This window comes from Rhipicephalus sanguineus, chromosome 2 (assembly GCF_013339695.2).
Source record: "Rhipicephalus sanguineus isolate Rsan-2018 chromosome 2, BIME_Rsan_1.4, whole genome shotgun sequence".
Taxonomy (NCBI): Eukaryota; Metazoa; Arthropoda; class Arachnida; order Ixodida; family Ixodidae; genus Rhipicephalus; species Rhipicephalus sanguineus.
The window spans coordinates 218,688,162-218,712,646 of NC_051177.1; the positions used below are offsets into that span (position 1 = coordinate 218,688,162).

General features: G+C 49.7%; 1 protein-coding gene across 1 annotated transcript; it reads right to left on the bottom strand.

Annotated features, from left to right (window-relative positions):
- Positions 1–6,088: 6,088 nt before the first annotated feature.
- On the bottom strand, positions 6,089–10,227 carry LOC119382237 (uncharacterized). Its single transcript, XM_037649948.2, has 4 exons — positions 10,087–10,227; positions 8,794–9,006; positions 8,036–8,262; positions 6,089–6,380 (listed from the first exon to the last, which is right to left on the bottom strand). The coding sequence occupies exons 1-4, from the start codon at positions 10,225–10,227 to the stop codon at positions 6,089–6,091; spliced, it is 873 nt and encodes a 290-aa protein (XP_037505876.2).
- Between the last annotated feature and the right edge of the window lie 14,258 nt (positions 10,228–24,485).

Sequence of the window (24,485 nt, forward strand, 5' to 3'; positions counted from 1 at the left end):
TCGGAATGCATCCATGTAGGCGACTGCGGGGTAGTCGGCGTACTTCAAGTTCAAGTTCATTTATTTATTTACCACACAAAAACTGGAAGGTCGCCAAGGCTAAAAGCCGTGAGAACGGCTTGATGAAGGCCATGGTAAACTTGGCGTGAAATATAGCCGCGCAGGCTTGGCGGCGAGCATAGTGGTGGCCCGCGAACATTGTTGGGTGGCAGCATGATGGTGAAGGCCGTTCGAAGAGCATGAGGCACTGAGACCAGATCCGGTGGGTGGGAGGAGGTGTCGTGGCCGATGGAGGGAAGGATGGGGCGACCGGTCAGCGAACGGCTAAGGTGTTGCACCTGAGCGGAGCGGTTAGCTTCAATCAACTCGTCGAGGGTGTTGTGGACACCCAGGCGAAGTAGGCGGTCTGTGGACGCGTTGGAGGGAAGGCCGAGGGCGGTATTATATGCCCGGCGGATTAGGCCGTCTATTTGGTCGCGTTCCGATTTGAGGAAACGAGTATAAGGAAGGCCGTACGGGAGGCGGGAAACAACGAAAGCGTCAACAAGGCGGAACAGATCGTGTTCTCGCATGCCCGCACACCGCGCACGGACACTGGCGAGCGTAAGCGCGGTCTGCTGCACCGAGAGCGAGAGCTTGTCGATGGTGTGGGTGTTATCGCGGTTGGACTGTAGTATCAGCCTGAGCCCGCGGAGACGCGAAACGACTGGGATAGGAGTGGAGGCGGAGTTGGCGTGAAGTGTGATAGTGGGTTGAGTTTTATAGCGACGCCGGTCGGGAGGCCGCGTGAGAATCAGGGCCGATTTGGCCGCCGAGCAAGTGTAACCGGCCGCGTGCACGTGGGACATGAGGACGTCGGTTGCGCGTTGCAACTGCTCGATGTGGCCTTCAGGGCCCTACGTCACCCACAGAGCGATCTCGTCCGCGTACAGGGTGTTTGAGACCGGGGATACGGTCCAGCTTACCAGGAAGCGAGCGGAGGACGAGATTGAACAGAAAAGGCGACAGTACAGCAACCTGAAGGGTGCCACGAGGGCCAAGCTCGTACGTGAGAGACGGGAGATCTCCTATGATGATTTTGGCCGTAGGGGCGGTGAGGAACTCCCGAATCTAGCTGTAGGTGCGAGTGCCGCGCTTGAGGGCAGAAAGTCAGCAAGAATAGCCGAATGGAAGACATGGCCAAACGCCGTGTGAAGGTCGAGGCTAAGGACAGCCCTAGCGTCTGAGAATGTGGGTTGGTCGAGGAGGCCATGGTGGAGTCGCAAGGGGGCATCTTGCGTGGAAAAATGGGGGCATGAGGCAAGCATGGTGTGGGGAAGGAGATGGTCTGTGTACATTTACATGCGAGCGAGAACATCTAGAAGCTTGCCGACGCACGAAGTCAGGGAGATGGGCCTAATATTTTCGATTGCGAGTATCTTGCCCGGCTTGGGGATGAAAGCCACGCGAGCGTGTTTCCATGACTGAGGGAGGTTGTCGGAGCGCCAGCACTATTTGAGGAACGAAGTGAGGGCAGCGACCGAAGGAGCGTCGATGTTGCGGAGGAGCTTGTTGGGGATGCGATCTGGACCAGTAGCGGAAGTGGTGCGGAACTTAAGTAATGCCGCGTTGACCTCCGCTTCTGTGATATCGACATCGAGTTCTGGGTTGAGGGCCCCAGAGTAGGACGCGAGAGGGTGAGAAGGTGTGCCAGGAGGCAGAAGCTGGAAGTATTTGGCGGCAAGGACTGCCATCAGTGACGAAGCGTCACCGCGGTAGGCCCGGATCACTCGATCTAATTGTTGCCGAGCGACAGACTTGGCGGATGCAGGGTCGAGGAGGTGGCAAAGGAGATGCCAGGTTTGCTTGCAGCTCAACTGACCGGGGTGCGCCGAGCAAAGCTGTTGCCACTGTTGGCGGTCGAGCACGGTGGTGTGTTGCTCAATCGTATGAACAAGATGCGCGATGTGGCGGCGTAAGTGACGGTTGTGACGTCGCTTACGTCAAGGGTTGGTTAGGCCCGTGCGAGCGGCCCACAGGAGGGCATGGCGGGAGTAGAATACCGGATGGTCCTCGATGGTGGGGATCGAGGGGGTAACCGCTTCGAGGTCCGCTAGCAGCTGGTCGGTCTACGTCGAGGTGACGGAGTGCAGCAGGCGTTCTCGGAATGCGTCCCAATCTGTATGGCGGGCCGCGTGCGGGCGCGGTTTGCACGGGGAGGTGTGGACAAGAATAGTGACAGCGTAGTGGTCGCTGCCGAGGGAATGATGCGTATAGGCTACCCAAGCATCGCTTAGTGGCGCTGCTGCTCTTGACAGGCAGCGCCATCTCTGGCATAAAAATAGAAACTGAGGGCAAACAACGCGCTTTTTCCCATCTCTACAACGCGCCGCCGCTCGCTTCCATGGACGTGCAGAGCTCTCGCGGTGCACTTGCGGCGCCTCACAATGTGCCGCTTACAGTGTGGCTTCAAAAGGATCTTTAAGCTTCACTGGCACTTCCGTAAAGCGAACTCGATAAAAGGAGAAATGCTCGTCAATGACGTTTACAGTGAAGAGCAGACGATCGACGACAGCGACGCCCGACTCAAAGCGAAATGCATTTCCCAAGTCGCGATTACACCGTGTAGGACGTATACCTCAAGCCTCGAGGTAAGTCTCATTCTGTCATGTTAAAGATGAATAATGGTTCACATGCACGCCGAAATGAAGCCGTACACGCTATCGATGTTCTGCAGTGTGGACTACGAATCATGTGATTGTTGTTTTTATATGGCATGCTTGCAGTAGCAGTCGTGTACTTTCGTGAACAAACGTCTGCGGCGTGCGAAAAAATAGAAATTATACGGCCATGGCACTGCATCTTGAGAAGGTTAGAGTCAAGTCCTCCGTGCCGCTGGACAATCACCCGCCGATTGAGACGCGAGGCAGCTAGCTGAGCTCTAACCACTGTGAAGCAAGATGAACCGCTCGCCTTGTTTTTTCGGCTCTCGCGTCATGCTTGCACTCTTCTTTTTATGAGAATATCGACTTGACAGGCGTATAAAACCTGCTGCGCGAACGCGGCTAGAAAATCGCATAAAATAAGAAGGTGGTTACATCAAGGATGCAATTGCAAAGCATGTGTTAGGGGCCAGTTATATTTCGCGGCTTAAATATATGTCACGCTAATAAAGGGACGAAAACAAAGCAAACCTGCAGAACGATGTCAACGCTTGCTGAAAATGCACAGACGTCCGTTCCGGCGTGATAAAGCAGCCTTCCCGACGTGGGAATTGCAGACGCCGAACTTCTGGCAATGTGCCGAGTTCAGTTAAATTCAACCAACCGCTAAGGCTAACGGTATAACGCGAGTGTGAACGTTCAAGAACGAAGGGTAGGTCTCACGAACACGGGGAATCAAAACACAAAGTTGTTTCACCTGCAACCGTAACTGGACTTTCACAATGCGAAAAGAGAGCGAGTAATCATTACTGTATATAATCGCTGCGTGCGAAACGCGTGCATTCGCCGCGTTTCGTACTGATGAACGAACGTTTCGTACTGATGAAAGCGATGAACTCAGATTGCCAAAATAGAAGGTGAGACAGCACTGTCAGCTATCCACGCTTTCCGCCTTTATTTCTCGTGCGACATGCCCGGGAACCGACACAGTTTCACACGTGAATCGCGTGCCTTGGTGTTGTCTGCACTGTTGTGGCAGGCCACGACACCGCAATATTTCGGACGTCCCTTGCGCTTCCGCGGGGTCGCTTCTGCCAACTTAGAAATGCAGCTTCGCACAGCAAGCCTCTAGGTTCAGCGTGCCAAGCTGTCGACACGGCGCCCCAGTTACTCGCACCGAGTAGCGTGCGCGCGCGCGTGTTCCCGCTGCGACAAACAGGTTGAGTCGGCTGCGCTTGCCCCCATTTGCGCCAGAGCTTCTCTCCAGAGCCGCAGCGCGGCGCTGTCGTCGCACCGTATACATGAGCTTGGGTTCCCTATAGGACCAGCGCGGTTCGCGCACGCTGCGGTAGAAGCTGAGGTTCGGGGTGGTGTCGCGGCACTGTTGCCGATGCGCGTTTGTTGCGTGGGGTCGGTGAGGAGGGAAAGGTGGTCGCCTTGACCGAGCTGCCACAGCCTTCTTTCGGGCGATTGGGCCTTGGGGTAACCCCAGTCCGGATGCTTGACGTTGTACTCGTTGCTGAAGTTTGTGAGCATCACCGTTGCTTTCCGTCCTCGCAACTCGGGTATTCTTGTTGCGACGAATATCTCGCAGTTAATCAACAGGTGTTGGTCGCCTTCAGCGAAGCCTTCCAGGTCTGCTGTTTGAGTGCCGACGGAAATGATGACGCGCGAGCGAGGGGGAATGGTGACTTGGTCTTCCATCGCATTGTAGGCGCGCCTTCCTGGAGGCGTGTGTGGCGGTAGTGCTTTTTCTGTGGGTAGTGTTATCTACTCGGATCTCAGGTCGATGACTGCACCATGTAGGCTTAAGAAGTCCATACCAAGGATGACATCTCTCGCGCAACGCTGTCGGGCTACAAAGCTCGCGGGATATATCCGGTTGCTAATCGCGACTCTCGTTGTGCAGATTGCCGCTGGCGTTACTACGTAACAGGGTTGGGCAGAGATACTTTGAAAAGTATTCCAGAATACAGATATCGAAATACATGGGCTGGAAGCCTAAAATATAGATACTGAGATGCATTTGTCTTGGACGTAGCGGGATATTTTGGAGATACATTTGCCAAAAGGCGAAAAAAAGGTATCCCGGAATACAGTTGCAGGGATACAGGTACAAGAATACAAATACTGGAATACTTTTTTTTTATTTCGAGGAGGCTGATGCTCCGCTAAGACATTTATTAGGTACAGGATAATACTGTGATTAACGATGGAATGCATTGAAACTTAATAAAACACGTTGCGGGGCTAGTTGGTGATACATTCTTGTTTAAAAAGTGTAGCGCTATTTTAGACGAGGACAAGAAGAAGGTACATGACAGCGCCCGTCCTGTCATGTACCTTCTTGTCCTCGTCTAATATAGCGCTACAATTTTTAAATAAGCATTGAAACTTGCAAGTCCTGAATATCGCTCGAATCACTGGCGAACGTAAGTCCATTAGGAAAAAGCGTACCTTTATTCTGGACACAAGATCTGTTAAACACAAGGTTGTTGCGTTAATTGCACTTATGCAACAGGAGCTTCTCAAATAGGCTGTCATTTAGACAGCGTCGATTCGGCCTGAAGCAAGACCCGCGAACTCGCGAAATGGCTTTCCGGCTGAAAAGAAAATTAGGGGTGCGATATAGGATCACAATACCCCTGCCACATTTCTGCCGTCAGCGGCGTCGGGCGCTTTTACCACATGGGCCATTCTGTGCGTGTGTGGAACCCTTCGCCGCCTTCACCGTGTCGCCGACCGGTAGCGCGCCTTTGCTTGGATTAGGGCAAAAAGTCGTGCGTCCCCGTTGGAAACACGTTAGCTCATTTCCGGAAAAAAATAACGAGATACCCACGTCCTGCACTACATAGCGATGTAATAAATACACCGTACATGTATTTCACTTATGTGATACAAATATATTTGCAAATGTATCTCGATACAGAAATGCAGACACTCAAAAGATACTATCGCGATAATCTTGTATCGCGATACGGCCTAGCCCTAGGTAGTCCTAACTTTCTCAGGTAGTCAGGTAGTCCTAACTTTCTTCAACTTCTTGGTGAAAGTTCCGCTGTTGACAGAGTAATCTGCTCCGGTGTCGACCACAGCGACGATGTCATGGCCGTCGAGAAGCACGTAGAGGTCGGTGGTTCGCTGTCCTGCTTACGATTAGGTCGTTGCGTCGGATCACGGTTGCGTCGACTTGCTCCGACGCTGCTGTGTCGTGTCACCTGGTCTTCTTTGCGCAAGGTCCTTCCGTGAAGGCTCTGTCTGCTAGGCGGTGAGCTGGTGTTTGATGATTCCTGCATCGTCATCGGCGGCGGCAGATGATCTTCGGCATTTTACCGTTCAGCAACAGCACTTCCATCGGTTGCCGCCCTTAGTGTTCCGGATAAGGGCTTGCGGATCGTTCCGAGTGGGGCGGCTGTACTGCCAGCAGTTAGGCGAGATGTAGCGGCCTAGAGAATGCGAGCGGGAAGGTCGTCGGGGTGTCCATTGCGCTCTTTCGAGGTAGTCGGTGATGTCGAGTTGTCGTTCACCCCGCTGTGGACAGGGCGCATTGACGGCGAAGCCGTGTAGCCCCTCTGGCAGTACTGGTAGCGGTGGTAGGTATGGCCGGCTTCCCCGTAGTTGTAGCCGCGCCGGTGGTGGTCAGGGGTGCGCGAAACGTCGGTCTTGGTGGGAGCGTAGCGTTGGCCGACAGGCGGGCGGTATGACGTTGGCGGCGGCGGCACTGCTGCGGGGCGGCGTCTTAACGTGGGAGTGGAGGCGGGGCGTTACAGCGAACTGCAGACGCATAGCTCATGCCGTGCGGCTGGGGTTGTTGCGGTTCAGGAGTACCCAGCGACTGTTCAATTTCTTTTCGAACAAGATCTGCGATAGAGGCAGCTTGAGGCAGGTGCGACGGGAAACTTTGACGCAACTCTTCGCGCACTACGGCCCTTATTGTCTCGCGCGCGTCGTTTGAGCAAAGCGTAGTCTGGTATTGAACGGCGGTTCATTTGCCGTGTGCGCATTTCCATTGTCTTTTGGTTGTTGTCGCTTCAGAGATGAATGCTTGAACACTGCTAGGTGGGTTCCGTATAAGGCCTGCAAAGAGCTCCTGCTTCTTGTCTTCGGGCATGGCGAGGTCTGCGTGGTAGAACGGTCGGGTCGCGAAGATGGTTACGTTTTCTTTCGGGTGTTGCACCCGTGTCACCGGCAAGGCCGCGGCCCTTTCTTTTCGGACGACGCTCGTGAAAGTCTCCAAGAAAGCATTGCGAAAGATGTCTCAGGTTTGAAGTGTGGACTCCTGATTCTCGAACCTGGCCCTTGATGCATCTTCCAGGTAAAAGTAGACGTGGCGGAGCTTGTCCTCTGAATTCCAGTTCGAGTGGCGTATCCACTCGTTCGCGATTTGGGGGGGGGGGGGACAAGCGTCTCGGACTCTGTTACCGTATATATATATATATAAAGAGAGATTAAGTCCTACATTTGCTCTCGATTTGACGTTATTTTTTAAACAAAGAGCGATAATTTACGTGGTAAAGGCAGCGCGAAAAGACGGTGCCACAACAAGAAGAACGACACAGGACAACCGCTTCTTCCTCTTGTGGTACCATCTTCTCGCGCTGCTTTTACCATGAAGATAAACGAACCTGCCCAGTTTTGTACGCTTTCGATAATTTACATTTCAAACCTGCAGTTTGAAATCAAGGAAGAAGCTGCACGAACAGATTGTGCAGAAGCACGGAAGCTTGGTGTATCGGGCGTCTTGTAGAAAGCGTCTGCACACGGTGGTGGACGCAAGAACACTGGTTTATTGATAGCAAAAGGAACGCTTGCGTACAGCGTTGCCAGGAGTTGCTCTATTGGTTGTACACAGTGTTGCCTTGTTGATCGCCCGTTACATAGTCCTTTCTTTGAAGGCGAATCACACAAAAAACTGAAAATACAGAAAACATTTAACGCTGGTCGGTAACCGTCCTCTCTCCTAGGCTGCTTCACTCTGCTGGAATCCGTGAGTGTAGGCCAGGCGAGGTGGTGGTCTTTGTGGTCTGGTGGATCGTCGGTAGAAATCGTCAGTGTTCGGTAAGCCTGATGTGTCGGCTGACGGTCGGTCCTGCGTAGCCTGCGGAGGTTCTGGCCCCTGCGGTATGACTGAATCGGAGGTGTCGTCGCTGTCGTCGGCGTTGTAATGGGAGAATCGACAGAACGCTTCTGGCGTTTTGCGGAGGTGTTGCCTATTTCGACGGAAAACCCGGCCATCTCCTGTCAGAACGGTGTACGGCCTTCGCGCCACGAGATCTTGGACTTGTGCTTTTATTTCCCATCTACCATCATTGAGAACGCGGACGACGTCTCCCTTCTGTAATAGAGCAAGTGGCCTTCTTGGGGTCTTTGCTTCCACATGTTTTCGCACGGGCCTTGGGGGTGACACTGAGAAATCTGGAAGCAGCGTTCTGAGACTTCGTCCCATCAGCAGCTCTGCTGGCGACCGGCCATCCTCAAGAGGACACACCCTGTAGTTCAGAAGGCCCAAATAGAAATCCTCTTTACTCCTCTCCGTCTTGTCCAGAATCCGCTTGACCACTTGAACGCCCTTCTCGGCGAGTCCATTGGATCTGGGAAAATGCGGACTTGAAATAGTACGCTTGAAGTCATACCGAGCCGCAAAATCTTTGAACTCTTTTGACTCGAACTGAGGGCCGCCATCACTACAAACTTCTAATGGTAACCCGTGCCTTGCAAAGATCTGACGTAGTTTCTGAATGACAGCTGTTGCTGAGGTCTCCTTTAGCTGTTCGACTTCAGGAAAATTAGAGTCGGCGTCATAGACAACCAAGAAATTCTTTCCAGCATGCTGGAAAAGATCTCCACCAACTCTAGCCCACGGCAAGTCGGGGACGGCGCGCTGAAGAAGGGGCTCGTCAGGTTGCCGATAAGTAAACTTCTTGCAGACGTCACACCTGTCAATAAAATGGGCAATATCTGCTGCCATTCCTGGCCAATACATCAACTTACGGGCCCTCGATTTGCATTTCCCTAACCCGAGATGCCCTTGGTGCACTCGTCTCAGCATCTCCGTTCGCATGCTTGCAGGTACCACTACTTTGGTTCCCTTTAGCAGTATTCCGTTGACCACAGAAAGCTCTGCTGCGGAGGACTTTAGCTCACCCTCTACTGGGATTGACGACTGCAATCTCGAAATGACATCTTGCAGCGTTTCATCACTGGCCGTTGCTGCCTGCAGACGGGAGAGACTGGCTGGACCCACACTTGAAGTAAGGACGCCAACAGCATGAACTTCAACATCTGTTGTGCCCTTGCCTGGGTGTTCCTGGGCTGGGATTCTTGACAAGGTGTCAGCAACAACTAATTTGCTGCCTGGAACATACTGTAATTCAAATTCATATTTCAGCAGCCGAAGAAATAGCCGCTGCAGACGCGGTGGCATGTCACCTATTTCTTTCTTTGAAATCGCCAACAATGGACTGTGGTCAGTTTTGATAGCAATATGTCTTCCAGTGACATAATCGTTAAACTTTTCACAGCCGAATGTTATGCCTAATGCCCCTTTTTCTATTTGAGCATACCTTCGCTCGGTTTCTGTGAGTGCTCGCGACGCGTATCCGACGGGACGCCAATCGCGTCCATGTTGTTGGAAAAGGACCGCTCCGAGTGCAAACGCAGACGCGTCCGTCGACAGTTTCGTGGGAAGCTCGGAATTAAAAACAGCCAAGACTGGCGCTTTCGTCAGCATCATCTTGAGTTGTTCCCACTCACGCTCGTGAACCTGCGTCCACTCGAAAATTGTATCGTTCCTTATTAGGCTGCGCAAGGCCTCAGTGTGGGCTGACAACAGTGGCAAGTACTTTCCAAAATAGTTAACTGCTCCAAGGAAGCGCTGGACGTCTTTCTTGGTCTTTGACGCAGGTTGGTTTAAGATGCACTTTATCAGGTCGGGATTAGGCTCAATACCTTTGGAGCTAATTTTATCGTCCAGGAAAGTGATTTCAGTTTGTCCGAAAATGCACTTTTCCGCATTCAAGGTAAGGCTCTCAGCCTGTGCCCTCGCTAGCGCTTTTGCAGGCGTTCATCGTGTTCCTTTTTGCTAGAACCCCACACAAGCACGTCGTCCATGTACACACGCGTTCCTCGGAGGTCATCGAATATCTGGCTCATGGTACGCTGGAAAACTTCGGGTGCAGATGCAATACCGAACGGTAATCGGAGATACCGATAACGGGGAGCTGAATGTGCAGATTTCAGAAGTCTTTCTATCTAGAGGAATTTGATGAAAACCGCTGTTTGCATCAAGTCTGCTGAAAAACTTTGCTTGCGCTAGCTCACCCTCGATTTCTTCCCGGCATGGCAACTGAAAGTGTTCTCTTTTCACTGCCCTGTTAATTGCCCGCGGGTCCATGCAAATTCTTAAGTCTCCATTTTTCTTCCTCACGATAACTAAGGGACTTACCCAGTCCGACGGCTCTTCCACTTTTTCAATGATGTTCGCGGCACACATCCGGTCGAGCTCTTTCTTGAGTGGCTTTCTGAGTGCGTAAGGCACGCGCCGGGTTGGCTGTACTACGGGGACAGCGTCCTCTCGAAGCACCATTTTGTACTCGCGCCGCGTCCTTCCAATGCCGGTGAATAGTCTTGGACATGTCTGCTTTAGGCTTGCGTAACCATCGCTGTTATCCACCGCGTTGACTCTGTTGACCAGACCAAGTTGCTCACTAGCCTCGAGGCCCAAAATTACTTGCTTCTTCTTTACTACGAAGAACTCCAGCAGAACGTGTCGCTTGTCTAACTGCACGGCGAGGCGAGCCTTTCCACAGTGTGCTATTTCACCACGCCCATAATGACGCAAGATGCTCCTCGTGGGGTACGGCTGCTGTTTAGTACCGAGCCTGTTGAACAGCGAACGCGGCAGCAAGTTGGCCTGCGCTCCGGTGTCGACCTTCAGCTGCACCTGCTTTCCCTCAATGTTCGTTGTTACAACTCAATAGCGACTTTCGTGACCACGCTTGCTTTCCGTTGTCCTGATCTCCAGAACGTCGAAGTCACCGTCACTCTCCACTCCGTCGACCACGTCATCAACAGCTGCTCGGTTGCTCGTACAGCAGGCGCCGAAGTGATTAGGCTTCATGCAGTTGTTGCATATTTTACCGTACGCCGGACACTTTCTTGGCGCGTGTGACAAGTTGCAGTACCGGCATTTTTTTCGTCCCTTCTTAAGTGGCGTTCTTGAAACATGTTCAATCTTCTTTTCCTCAGCTCACGCTTTATTTTGCGATTCAGCAAGTTCCTCAGCCTTGCAGTATTCCACTGCTGTGACGAGGGTCAGGTCCTTCTTGCGAAGAAGTTTTCACGCAGGGAAGCGCTAGAAATGCCATACACGATTTGGTCCCTCAGCATGGAGTTTCGTAAATCACCAAAGTTGCACGTCCTTGCTTTCAACTGCAAATCCCGAAAGAACTGTTCGAATGGCTCTTCGTGTGCCTGACGACGCGAGCGAAACACATAGCGTTCGTAAGTCTCATTACACTTGGGCAAGCAGTAGGCTTCAAAAGCTTTAACCTAAGCGTCGTAGTCTTTACCTTCCTCCGGCGTCAGGTTCAGGGTATTGAACACGTCAATTGCTTCTTGACCGGTGACGTGCAAAAAAAAATCACAGCATATCCACGGGGTGAATGATGATGAGTAGGGCGAAGCTACGGAGGGAATCATCTGTAAACCGTGAAACTCTTCCGTGAAATGCGCCCAGTACATAATATAAAGAGTGTGAAACATCGTGTATATATTAAACATCAAACTTTTATTGTACTGTTGGTTTACGTGGTCCCTTCATTATCACTTGTGATCGGTGAAATGCAAGGAAGAAGTCCGCTCCCGAGCGAAAGAGCGCCAAGAGCGACCGCATTCCCCGCTCGCCCTGTGCGAATTAAAGGCAAGGCTAGAGGGAAGACAGGACGCGCGTTCCACGACGCGAGGTCGGTAGCATGCCCAGCGAAAGCCAACGGAACGCGATCGTGCAAGTGCTCCGGCTTCGCATCGCCTCATGGTTCCATTTAGCGTCCCAAAACCAAACATATTGCTCAAGGTGTGCCTTGCGTTTTTCGTAGAAATAATTTCTTTATCATGTACATTAAGACGAAAAGTTGAAAGCTCACTAGAGTGTATCGCCCGCAAAGTATGTCTTTTAGTGTGATTTAACTCTCGTACGGCAGGGTCCTCGCGCCGTTGCCGGTCCACCTCGCCCGTTGACGATCGGGTGAGGTGGCTACTACTACACTTTAAGAAAAACATCTGGCGTTCTTTCGTTCTGCTTTTACAAAACATCTGGCGTCTTTCGTTGGTTTATTTCATCAATCAACGGCGTTTTGAACAAAATTTTTATTGTTTAATCACGCACAGGAGAAATCTCACCAGGCACTACCTTGGAGGCAAACAATGGCTGCTAATGGCAATGAGAGACAGAAGAAGTCGGCTTTTAGCTAACACTTACACTTCTACTTCTACTAACGTTTCCTACTGGAACATGCCAATGGCTGCTAATGGGGAATGACAGACAGAAGAATTCGGCTTTTAGTTAACGCGCACGCTGCGATTTTTTTATTGTTCAACAACGCACAGGAGAAATCTCCCACCGGCACCACCTTGGAGGTCAAAGCGTAAGACTTGTTACTCACTACTACGATCACGACGACTACGAGGGACGAACGGGTGCCGCCTTAAGGAGCTTCGCCCCTAAAAATTGCAGCTTTCTGCTCCTTACTGCGTGGTTTGATGGGCTCCGTAGCTATCAGGTACAGCTCGATGCGTTGCTTGAATGTCTGCCAGGACGCCGCTGCGTTGTCGCCCAATTGCAGTGCCTCGGGCGGGCGTAGTTCAGTCATTGTGGCGTCCCACTTCTGACACCATGTATCGGGCGTCTTGTAGGAAGCGTCTGCGCACGGTGGTGGACACAAGAACACTGGTTTATTGATAGCAAAAGGAACGCTTGCGTACAGCGTTGCCAGGCGTTGCTCTATTGGTTGTACACAGTGTTGCCTTGTTGATCGCCCGTTACACTTGGCGAGTTTGTAAGACATCATGACACAACTTCAAAGCGCTAAAAAACAGGGACATACGAAAAAGAGTGGACACGACGAGCGCTAACTATGTTATATGCGAGCTTCGCGATGAATATTGTGAATATTACCATGAATACGATGAACATTTTACGATGAACATTGTGAGCTCTAATTGATGCCAGCTGAGTGTGTATGTTTGTGTGATGCTTGTACTGCCTTAACTGAAATATCGTTTGTTTGTGTTATTAACTCTTGGCTCTGACTCGGTCTTTGGACAACGGCCGGCGTTTGTTGGCACACTAAAGGACCTACTCTAAATTTTCCACGCTTCCGTGGTACGCTTCGGGAGGCCCGATACGTCAGCCCTTGGAATCGGCCCGGCGATTGCCACCCGATTAACGGGACACGTGACAGTAGAAGAAGGAAATCAATTGGAAGGGTACGAAGCGCTAGGTTACATCCGAAAGGTGACAGCCGATTCTTTTAAAAAGGTCGCGCAGTGGATTTTCCCGCTGAGTAAAAGTATAATGGAGAGCGCAACCGAGAAAGCGCTGGTACTTGAGAATTTCAACAGGAAGGAGGCTGAAGGAAAAATTCGAAAGCGCACAGTCCCGGCTTTAGATGGCGTTCCCTTCAGCCTTATTAACGAACTAGGACATAACACTAAAGAAGCACAGTTGAACGCCGTAGTCAAAGGCTTACAGGACAGGCAAATATCGTACAGGTGGCCAAAATAAAAATGAACCTAATCTAGAAAGGCAAGGGAGAAAAGGATAACATTCGTTCGTATAGACCCCTAACCATTAAATCGGTACCATACAGGTTGGCGATGCAGGCAGTGATATTAAGGATAGAAACGTGGGCAGAATATAACAATATCTTGGGAGAACTTGAAAATGGATTTCAAATCGGCAGGCGCTTATACAATAAAGTATTTGTTGTTATTCAGAGTATAGATATTATGTTACTTAACACTGGTTCGCCCTCAACTAGATTATGCCTGTTCGATTTGGTCTCCCCATCAAAAATACTTAATTGATTCATTGGAAAGACTCCAGAATAGAGCAAGCCGCTTCATTGCCAATAACTATAGTCCCCATTCCAGTATATCACAAATAAAACAGCAACTTTGACTTCCACTCTTGAACATTCGTCGCGACATTACCTTGCTGTCATTCTTTCATAAAATTACGCATTCCTCCCGATTCACCGTTACTGGTCTCCAAAAACCATATCTCACATCACGTAGACTACGCAATCATCTTAGCTATTCCCCTCTATGCGGCTCAACAAACGCGTTCAATAGGTCCGCACTCTTGGAACAGTTTCGCGTCTTGGAGCAGTTCGCCTGACCACATTGCTTCCCAGACAAGCTATGACCCACTCCGTCATATCTTACCAAGTCATTTCACAAACTTCAGCGAGTAGATGCCGAGTCCAGCGCAAAGATGCATTTTGGCAACTTTTCAACCTACACTTATCATCAGAGTAGATCTCTTCACCTGCTCATATGTTACGTTATTTATGACGTCAAATAAGCTCGTTCTGTTCGGCAGTGTCTCTTTTCTTTTTCTTCGCGCAGGAAATGCACCGCGCTGTACTGCTACCGTGAAATGTATCGTTTTTTTTTTATCTTGCCTGGTAGTATCGTTCATTTATGCAATTTTTCGAGCTGCTTTGCAAGCATATTTTTTATATGAATTCGTTTTTATTAATGTCATAGCTAAGTACGCGAAGATTGTGCATTATAGCCGCTCCGTTTCTTGTGCGCAAGAAACGCACCGTTTCATTGACTGTTCCCATGCGTGTGTCTTTTGTTGAACTGTAATGCTTAACTTATTATTTTGCAATTGTTTCTTTTGCATTTTTTTCTTCATTTGATATGTTACGTACATATGTTTTGTTTATTGCTTCCCTTACTCAATGCCCGCTATGGGGCCTGTAAGGCACCTTAGCTTGAAATAAATAAATAATAAATAAATAGACATATGTAAAATTGAAAATAGGCCTTTATACGTTTCTTTTCTAGACATCACTGGGGCGTATGGCAACTTTAATCAGAAAAGTTCGTGGGATACATTGAAAGAAGTGGGCTTATGCGACGACTGTATTCAGCTTTTGAGGGAGATATACCGAGAAAATAGTTTGCGGAGAATGGGAAGGAATAAGTAGTAAAGAAAATATTAATATTAGCAAGGGGCTGAGGCAGGCATGTCCTTTGTCGCCGCTGTTATTCATGCTGTACATGGTGAATATGGAAAAAGCGCTAGAAGGTAGCAGCATTGGCGTTAATCTGTCACGCAAACAGGCCGGCGTGATGACTGAGCAGCAGCTTCCAGGTTTATTTTATGCGGAAGATATTGTCTTATTTGCGGACAGCCGAGATGATATACAGGGGCTGATGGATATATGCGAAGGGGAAGGTGAAACTCTTGGCATAGGATTTAGTGTAACGGAGTGTGAATTGATGGTATTGAATAATCTCTGTGAACAGGCGGTGTCAGTACAGGGACAAGAAATCCCGAGGGTAAGCGAATACTTGGAGTATGGGAAAATGAGAGTGATAGATACATGGAGGTGCAGGAAAAAGACCTCGGCAGAAAAAGGAAAGAGGAATGCTGCAATAATGAAGCATAGAGCGTTATGGGGATACAATAGGTACGGGGTGCTTCGAGGGTTGTGGAAGGGTGTGATGGTCCCGGGGCTTACACTGTGGTGTACATGAAGTCAGAAGTACAATCAGGACTGGATCTGAATCAAAGGACTGTGGGACGCCTTTGTTGTGCGCTCACGGGAATACAACAAATGAGGCTGAAAGGGCGATATGGGATGGGCAGGTTTTGAGGCGAGGGAAGCTCATAGCCAAATATGGTTCGAAGAGAGGCTAAGGAGTATGAAGCAGAGTAGATGGGCAGAAAAGGTGTTCCGTTATTTGTATAGGAAGAGCGTGGACACGCAGTGGATAAATAGAACTAGGAGACTCACCAGCAAGTATACGGCTGGCAGTGCAGGGGATATTGCAACAAGCAGCATTAAGGAAAAGCGAGAGAGGCGGAGATGATTTATCGGATAGCAGCGATGAAAAAAACGGCTCTGAATAACTATTGAAAAGCTAAACCGAAATAAGGAGGTAGGCATTTTATGATAATTCAAGGGGAAGTGCTTTACTGTTTGAAGCGTGGTCTGGTTGACTTACAACGCGTAATTGTAATTATGAGGCAAGAGTCACTAAAGAAGAAAAAATGTGCATGCTTTGACGGAGCTAAGCAATCGATAGAACATGTTCTGATTCGATGTTGAGATATCCACCCGGGCATGTGCTTTGGCGCGAGGCGACATGAAGCTTTGTGTTTTAGGGACAACGATGCATCTGATACAACAATGGAAACCTGAACACGTCCGCAATAGAAATAAGAGATGGTTGGAGCATTTGTGGCAGAAAAGTAGAGAGAAAGTACAAAAATAAATAGCCGGAGAAAACAGGTAATTCTGCTGTGAGGGGCATGTTGTGAGGGGCAAATGTGTTTTTTGGTTTCCGGGCCTCTGTCAAGCTGCAGACCGCAGCTTTTAGCCCTGGAACCCATTCCAAATGTATTTGGAAAAAATAAAGAATTTGAATTTGAATGCTGGGCTGTGAATTCGTTTTTTTATTCATGGTAGGATCGAATTAGACGACGTAGACAAGATATTAGGCCAACTAAGCAAAACAGAAAATAAGAGTGTTTTCTTTTTTTTTTTGTCGAGCCTGGTGGCGCACGTCATCGCCCCGTTATAAAGGAGAAGCTCATAGCATCCATCCATCCATCCATCCACGGGAAGCTGGCGTTGAACGACCGCTCGCATTACGAAGCTCACGAATTCTTGTTTTCATCCGAGTTTAATTGCATTCGTGCATCTCTGAGGCTTCAGCAGGTACGCATTCTGCATACAGTCTGTCTGGCCGTGCTACCGGTGCGATACTTGCATTCGAATTTGATAGTATTCGCGTTTTCAGGCTTTCGCAGCGACGTGATCCGCATACCTCAGTATGTCCTACTGTTGTGTACCACCGCGCTAATCGAACGGAAAGAAATCACGAACGTCTTTTTTTTGTTTGCCTTTGCTAGATAAAGAAAAAACTCACACAGTGCCTTATGAATTCAGCTAAGACGACTGGAAGGCAAAAGCTATGTTTTTCTTCCCAGTCGATGTATTGAACATCGCCCTCCAAGATATTTCTGCACCTAACCTGGTTTTCTTACTGCCTCAAGGGTCGGAGGGCACTGCTAGCTTTCTGCACCTCAGCTGGTTGTGCACTCTCTCTGCAATTGGCCCATCTTTGACCAACTGAAGATGTGATCGTTGAAGTCGAATTTGAAGACCACAAAATAAACTTGAACGAAATGGTCATCCTGGAAAGTGTGACCAACTGGAGGAAAAGATTACTTACTGCTCGAGTCGAGGGAACTGCTCAGAACTAAAATCTTTCCCTCGGAGCCCTCCCCCCGGTGTATTTGCACGGACTACGCTCCGCGGCAAAGTGCGGAGTCAATGACCGCCGCGCGTGTGCCTACAAGACGCCGTTGCAACGTCGCCACAGTCCCCGCTCAGGAAGGAACCGAGCTGGTTCCGAAACGTTGGATTTTCACGTTTACGTGACAAGAGTTGGAGATAAAATACAAGTTTTCTCAGCCTATAATCGAAATGGAGAGACACAAGAAAAACGCGTTACTCGTCGCAAGTGCGGCGAGTGTCGGGTTTCTCTTGCGTGTCTCTACTTCGTTCTTTTGAGTGGGCTGCTTCACTCACGCTGCGTGATGATAGTTCCCACTATTATCAAGACGCACAACGATGTGAGACAAGAACGTAACAGTTGGCTCCTATGTGCTTCCCATTTATTTTTGCCAGATTTTACCACAATAAATCAGGGTCATTACTGTTGTGGCATAGTGGGCTTGTTGGTATATTATAAAAAATGCCGTTGGCATAACGCATCTGACGCAGGACCATACAAAAAGCGCCAACTTTTGAAGATGGGTTGATTTTCGGGTCCAGCAGCCCATATATACACTTCTCTAAGTGCATAAATAAGTACATAGTAAATTAATCAACGAATAGGTAAGAATGCAGCGCACATTGACTGGGCCATACCCAATAAGACACTATGTGACAGCTTTGTTAGTTGACAATGTATGTTCAAGGGGGCCCTGTGGCGTTTTTGCGACTGCCGTATTTAGCGCTGGCATGCGTGTAGAAATGAATGCCGATGCGAACGCAAAAACAATTAGGAAAATTGCTGTCGGAAAACTGATCTTCTTAGTCTTCAAAAACTCGAGCAGACGACGACAAGAAAGTTTCCATTTCGCATTTCACTCTACTGCTGACGTCAAAGGCCGTTTCCAATCACCGCGCGCCTCTTCAAGAGACATATGGAAGTCTCGCATCGAGGTGGCCTTCACACAGTGCCTGCCACCGCTCTTTTTGACGGCGTTGCAACCATGGCTGCGACGAACCACGTGCGTCGCCTAGCAGACGGTCCCATGGTTTGTCGTGTAGTGCACACAGTGAGTCTGGATGATCTAAAGAAATGTTGCAATGGCTTAGCTCGGCTATGCCAGGATAACGTAGCCTTAGCAAAGGTTTAGCTGATTGTTCTTAGCTTTCCTGATTGTCTAGGATTAGCTTGATTATCATGTTTACTGCTGCTCCTATGACACACACACGGTATACGCATTATGAAGCACATGTATATTTATTTTGCCAGGCAACTACTTCGGGATCTGATGAGTGAAGCTTCTCCGCTCTTCGGCGCCTCTTTGTCCATGGCTATACCACAACGCCGGTCAGAGGCGCTATCAAGCGGCTCCTCCAGCGCAGTGTCAAACGGCGGCCGCACAGCGAAGGCGAATAGCTGCGCGCGCGCCGGCGCCAATACGTCTCCCACGGCTACGACGTCACTCCTCTGGAAAACGCAGACCGGCGGTGGCGGAGTGCGCCTGAGGTGCCGGCTCCGGTGCGTGACATCACTGATCCTCGCGCTTGCGCAACACGGCTCTTGAGGAGGCATGCGAAACTGGCTCGGCTAGGCCAGTGTAGCTAACGCTACAAAGCATTGAGCGCGAGATCTTGCGACGTAGCAATGCCCTGCATGTAGTGCCGTTTCCGGACACGCCATTGTAAATGGAAAGTGCATCGCTGAGACCCGCGCGACGCGCAGATGGCTTCCAGGGAACGAAGAAAACGCTACCTCCCGATGGCGCGGAAGGCGTCGGCTGGCAAGCCTTCAGAATTTTTCTTTTCTGGTTGACAGCATTGTGCCGAACTGAGCGTTGCGTGTTTCGCAGGTGCCGGTGTGGCCGATGTCTCCCGATGCCGCAAAAGGCAAAACGCGGAAGAGTATCGTTTGATTACCGTTCCCACCAGTTACACAGCGCACGGAGCGTGCGGTCCGCTGTTTTGAAAATATACATCAGTTAGCAACAGAAGTGATTTGCTTCTGAGAAAGCATAAAAAAGGGCTTTTATTCTGTTTAGGGCTCAGACACATGGCCTAGCTACCACCATGTGAATATCACATGCCACTTGTCGCGTCAAACACACGGCGTTTGTCGTCAATTCCAATAAATATAGCCGATGTATGTCGCTGTAGTCCAAAATCAGTGCAGTTTAGCCGGTGAAATAAAATTAAAACAGCGTCGTTTTCGACGTTGCCACTTGCGCAGCGATGTCGGCGCATTACACAGTACCAGAACAAGCGTTCGAAACCACATGCTTAGTTTGTGTCACAGGGCCCCTCTAAACGGCCCGTAAACCACTCTGAGTTCAAAGACGAGAGAGCAGTTTGTTTCTCCCGTTCACTACCCTTCCTATAGGCACTATCTCCTTTCACGAGTTATTTCTTAATAAGACACGTGGGCAATATCAGCTGTGAGCGTTGAGTCTACCATGATTTTGCGCATTTCAACTACAAGTTGTTATCAGCGCTTGCGCAGCCGCACGTGCATAAAACGAAGTGAAACCAGCTGATCGAGCACGATAGTCATGCGAGACAAGGCAGAACGGGCGTGCGACTGCATGGCAAAGCAGTGCTATCTCGCTCCAGTGGTCGTTCTTGGCTGTGCAATGAGAGTTTTTAAGTTATTCTACTCGCGAGGCCTTGTAGCATCATATCTATTTTTTGTCTGGCAAGTAACGATAACAACCATATCTGGGGTTTAAGTGCAAAACCACGATATGAGGGACGCCCTTTTGGAGGACTCCAGAAATTTCGACATTTTGGTGTTAATAAGCGTGCGCTGACCACGCACATTACACTGGCCTCTACCATATCGCCTCTAGCGAAATGCGACCGCCATGGCCGGGATCAAACCCGCGACCTTCGGGACAACAGCCGAGCACCGTAGGCACTGATCCACCGTGGCGGACATCTGGAAAGTATTTTGCTGTATATTGCAAGTGCCCTAGCTGGCTAAGAAAACAAGCTTGCTTCCCCAGTCTTTCTGTTTGATCTTTCTATTTCTCGCCCATACGGCTTCTAGCGAGACGTGAGGATGCAGAAAAGTCGCGCAGTTATTAAAAGCAAGTAAAAGAGCAGCACTTTCAAAAACGTGACAATTTCCCATCATGCAGCCTAAAAGCGCGACGTCGCTAGCGCTTCTGGTTAGTGCGTCATATTTTATGTTTTATTTTAACACGAAAGTGTTTTATGCCGGTGTCCACCACGGCTCCACTGACGCATTTCCGTCACGGATATGACGTTGTAAAATACAAAGACTAACATATGGCAAAGAAAAAATTCTAAGAAAAAGTTCTGTCACCGGGAGTCGAACTTACGACCTCTCGATCGCCAGCGCGAAACGACTCCGTCACAGTCGGCATGTTCTCTGCTGTGCTAACGGCGAGCTATTTATGTACACCATTCGCCGGTGGCGGTACTCAGAGATTGGCGGTACGGCGTGTTTTCGTTATCTCTAGCGAGATGGCGCGAAGGGCTCGAAGAGCGCGCTTTAAAAGTCGTCGCCCACGCGGATTAGCGCGCGCCTCGACATGGCATGGTCGCTCGTGCGGGCGCTTATCTCGTGATCTCGGTGGTTTGTACGCCTTGCGCTCTGCCTGCAAGTTTCCGTTGAGAGCACGAAGGTCACCTCGCTCACTGCAGCGGCCGCTTTTGCGAAAGGAGCGCGCGGCTCACACAGAAATAAGTTACATCTGTGACAGTTCGCGCTCATCCTGTGTATGTTCGTTCCGCGCGTCCTTTCTGCTTCAGCAGCGCATTGCAAGTTTCGAGCGGCTTGTTGTTCTTCGGGTAACATTAAAATTTGATGCTGTAGAGTTCATTCCTTCGCGCTTGGAGTGAAAGAATGCACAACAAACGCTCAACTACGTCTGTGAAGACACGTTTCACTTTCGTGTTATACCGATTCCTATGACAGAGAGATCAGCCATGTTTTTTGCTTATTGCTCCTAGTTCAACACACGATACGTAGACGGTGGTAACGATCCGCCGACTTCTTGACACATGGGTTTCTATGTGACTTTCGCTAGCAGTTTGCATATATTTGGTATGCACTAGAATAACAGAGAGCTGAGCTAGTTGGTACGTATTCATGCTAAAAAGAGACAGGGCGTGCAAACACGGACACAAGAAAGAGATCAGGACACCACAAACGCCGACTAAGAACTGAAGAGACGCACAACGGCTGAAATGAAAGAAGGCACGAAAACTTACCTGCGCATGCCCATGCAACCGGCGAACCTATCTATCAATCCGGCACGCGTGGCGGTCTACGTGGAAGATAACTGTTAAGCCATTTGATTTATCGACGGTTGGCTCACGCATGCGCTACCACTATTCTCGATATGCCATGCTTCAATCATCAGGCGCGTTTCTTCATTTCTATGCCGGTACAACACTGCGCATTCATCGAATTTTTGCGTGCACTTACAGTCTCGACAGTGTAAAGATAGATTAGAAGGTGAGCCTCCTGTTAGCGATCTCTTATGTTCCAACAATGTCTGGTTAATGCATCGGCCCGTCTGTCCTACGTAGAAGCTGCCGCAGCTGAAAGGGACCTTATATACCACACTCGTACTGCAATCAGTGAACTTGTTGGTGTGTTTTACGAAACAATTATCGGTCCGCTTCTTGTCTTTTACTCGCTCATTCTTCCTCTGCACAGCGGCACAAATCTTACCTAGCTTATTGGCAGCCGTGAAAACAACATTAACGCCGTATCTACTTCCTACTTTCTTTAGCCTGTCCATGATCATGATCCATGAGGTTCCTTGAAGGTGTGGGCATTTCTACGAACGGTAGACGGGCCGCGGTGTAAATCAAAGACTAATGAAGCATAAGAGGTCGTTAAGCGGAGGGTGACCATGTTATCTGCATTTGCATTATGGATAGTGTAAGTGCACGTCAAAATTCGATGAATGCGCAATGTTCATCGAATTAATAACGGTATTCACATGACACGGTTAAGGTTGACGGTGCTTAGTGGACACTCTAGTGCCTGTGCTTTTTTATTAATGACGTATGATCCGGTAATAAATAATGTATTGTGTCAGGCTCGATGATTTTACGGTCGTTCTGAAAATGAAAGCCCCTCTGAACTTTGGTGGTTCTGATTTCTTTGCGAAAGAATGTCGAGCTAAGCGAGTTTAGCCAAGGGTAGGTAAGGAGGAGTATTAGCATGCAATCTGTGGATGATATCCATAGCGTTTTACGTAGCTAGAACAAAACATAGTTATAAAGTGGTCAACCGCAAATGACTGAAAACAAGGACATATGGTTCACCGCCATGTGGCGCTTGTTAGGCATTATTTATATTTCGCTGAACTCGTTAATTGACTAAGATCAATTATCCACAAGCTTTATTCTTGACTATAGTGCCAAGAGCGTTTCGTTATGTTATAGAGGGCATACTCAAACAATTTATCTAATTTGTTGTTGCAACCTCCATGCTGTATGTTGGTATTTGGCGGCGTTAAAAGAGCCCGTGAAGTATGAAACAAAACCACATAACTGCACTCGTGCGCCACACTACTCCAGTGTTCTTAAACGGGCTTCGAGCGAAAGAGCCGTGCGTGAAGACAGTGGCGCAATGAGTGGCCGCGGCTCTAAACTCCATCACAGAAGTTACGTTCAGCACTGTGAATGCTACAGTGCCCCATAGCCAATATTGTCACGGGGTCGTGACGTCGACGATGGCAGCAGTCGGCGTGTCGAAGATGAAACTCTTTATATGGCCTTTCCTTCGAGGTATTCGACAAGACCTTTATGTTCCGGGTCGGCTCGCTGTTGTTCGGCGAAGTCATCAGCACTTAAAGTTCCCAAGAAGCAGTCACTATACTGGTCGTTGTGTGGCGGTGGCTCAACGGGGGCACGGGACAGGCAGTCGGCGTCGGAGTGCTTTCGTCCGGACTTGTGAACGACGGTACTGTCAAATTCCTGAAGTCGCAGACTCCACCGTTCGAGGCGACATGAAGGGCCCTTGAAGTTAGCTAGCCAACACAAGGCGTGGTGGTCACTCACAACTTTGAAAGGCCTGCCGTAAAGCTGGGGGGGGGGGGACTTGATGTAGCCCAGATGACGGCAAAGCACACCTTTTCTGTTGTGGAATAGTTGGCTTCCGCCTTAGATAGTGACCGGCTTCCATAACTGACAACCATTTCTAGTCCGTCAGTCCTCTGCACTAGGACAGCTCCGACACCTACGCTGCTTGTGTCGTTGTGAATCTCCGTATCGGCGTATTCGTCGAAGTGCGCAAGTATCGGCGGCGTCTGCAGGCGCAGTTTCAGTTCTTGAAATGCTTCGACTTGTGCCGTTCCGTGGTTGAATTCCACGTCGGTTATTGTGAAGTGCGTTAGCGGCTCGGCGATCCTTGAAAATCGTTTGACGAAACGCCTGTAACAGGCACATAAGCCCAGAAATTGGCGCACGGACTTCTTGTCGGTGGGCGGCCGAAAGGCAGCGATGACAGCTGTTTTCCGCGGGTCCGGGTGAACCCCAGGCTTGCTAATCACGTGGCCCAAGAACAAGAGCTCCTCGTACGCGAAACGGCACTCTCCTGGCTTCAGGGTGAGTCCAGAGGTTTTGATTGCTTGAAGCAGAGCCTCAAGGCGTCAGAGATGCTCGTCGAAGGTTGAGGCAAACACAGCGACGTCGTCCAAGTACATGAGGCAAGTTTGCCACTTCAAGCCTGCCAGTACTGCATCCATAACGTGATGGAAAGTCGCAGGCATCGAGCAAAGACCGAAGGGCATGATCTTGAGCTCGAAGAGGCAGTCTCGTGTTATAAAGGGAGGCTTCTCTCGGTCCCTTTCGTCGACTTCGATTTGCCAGTAGCCCGCCTTGAGGTCGATCGACGAAAGTACTTCGCGCTGTGGAGTCGATCCAGGGTGTCGTCTCTACATGGGAGCGATACACGTCCTTCTTTGTGATTTTGTTCAGGCGACGATAATCGACGCAAAAACTTAGGATTCCATCCTTCTTTTTCACTAACACAACGGGTGACGCCCACGGAGTCTGGGACGGCTGGATAATGTCGTCACGTGGCATTTCGTCGACTTGTTTCTTTACAGCCTCGCGTTCTTGCATCGAAGCTCTGTACGAGCTCTGACGGAGCGATCTGGCACTTTCCTCTGTAATGATGCGATGTTGGCGACTGGGGTCTGGTGAATTCTTGACGACGACGAAAAGCAGTCCTTGTATTGCAAGAGGAGGGTTTTGAGCCGTTCTTGCTTATGTTTGGGAAGGCTAGTATTGACGTCGAAAGCTGGTTGAGGAACTTGGTTTGTCGGAGTAGGCTCGGGAGAAT

Coding starts and splice junctions, on each gene's coding strand:
- LOC119382237 (XM_037649948.2), bottom strand. CDS start 10,227: ATGGTGCTTCGAGAGGACGCTGTCCCCGTAGTACAGCCAACCCGGCGC. Junction 8,263..8,793: donor GATTGCAGTCGTCAATCCCA/GTAGAGGGTGAG, acceptor TATGACTTCAAG/CGTACTATTTCAAGTCCGCA. Junction 6,381..8,035: donor TTCTCAGTGTCACCCCCAAG/GCCCGTGCGAAA, acceptor TCCCACGTTAAG/ACGCCGCCCCGCAGCAGTGC.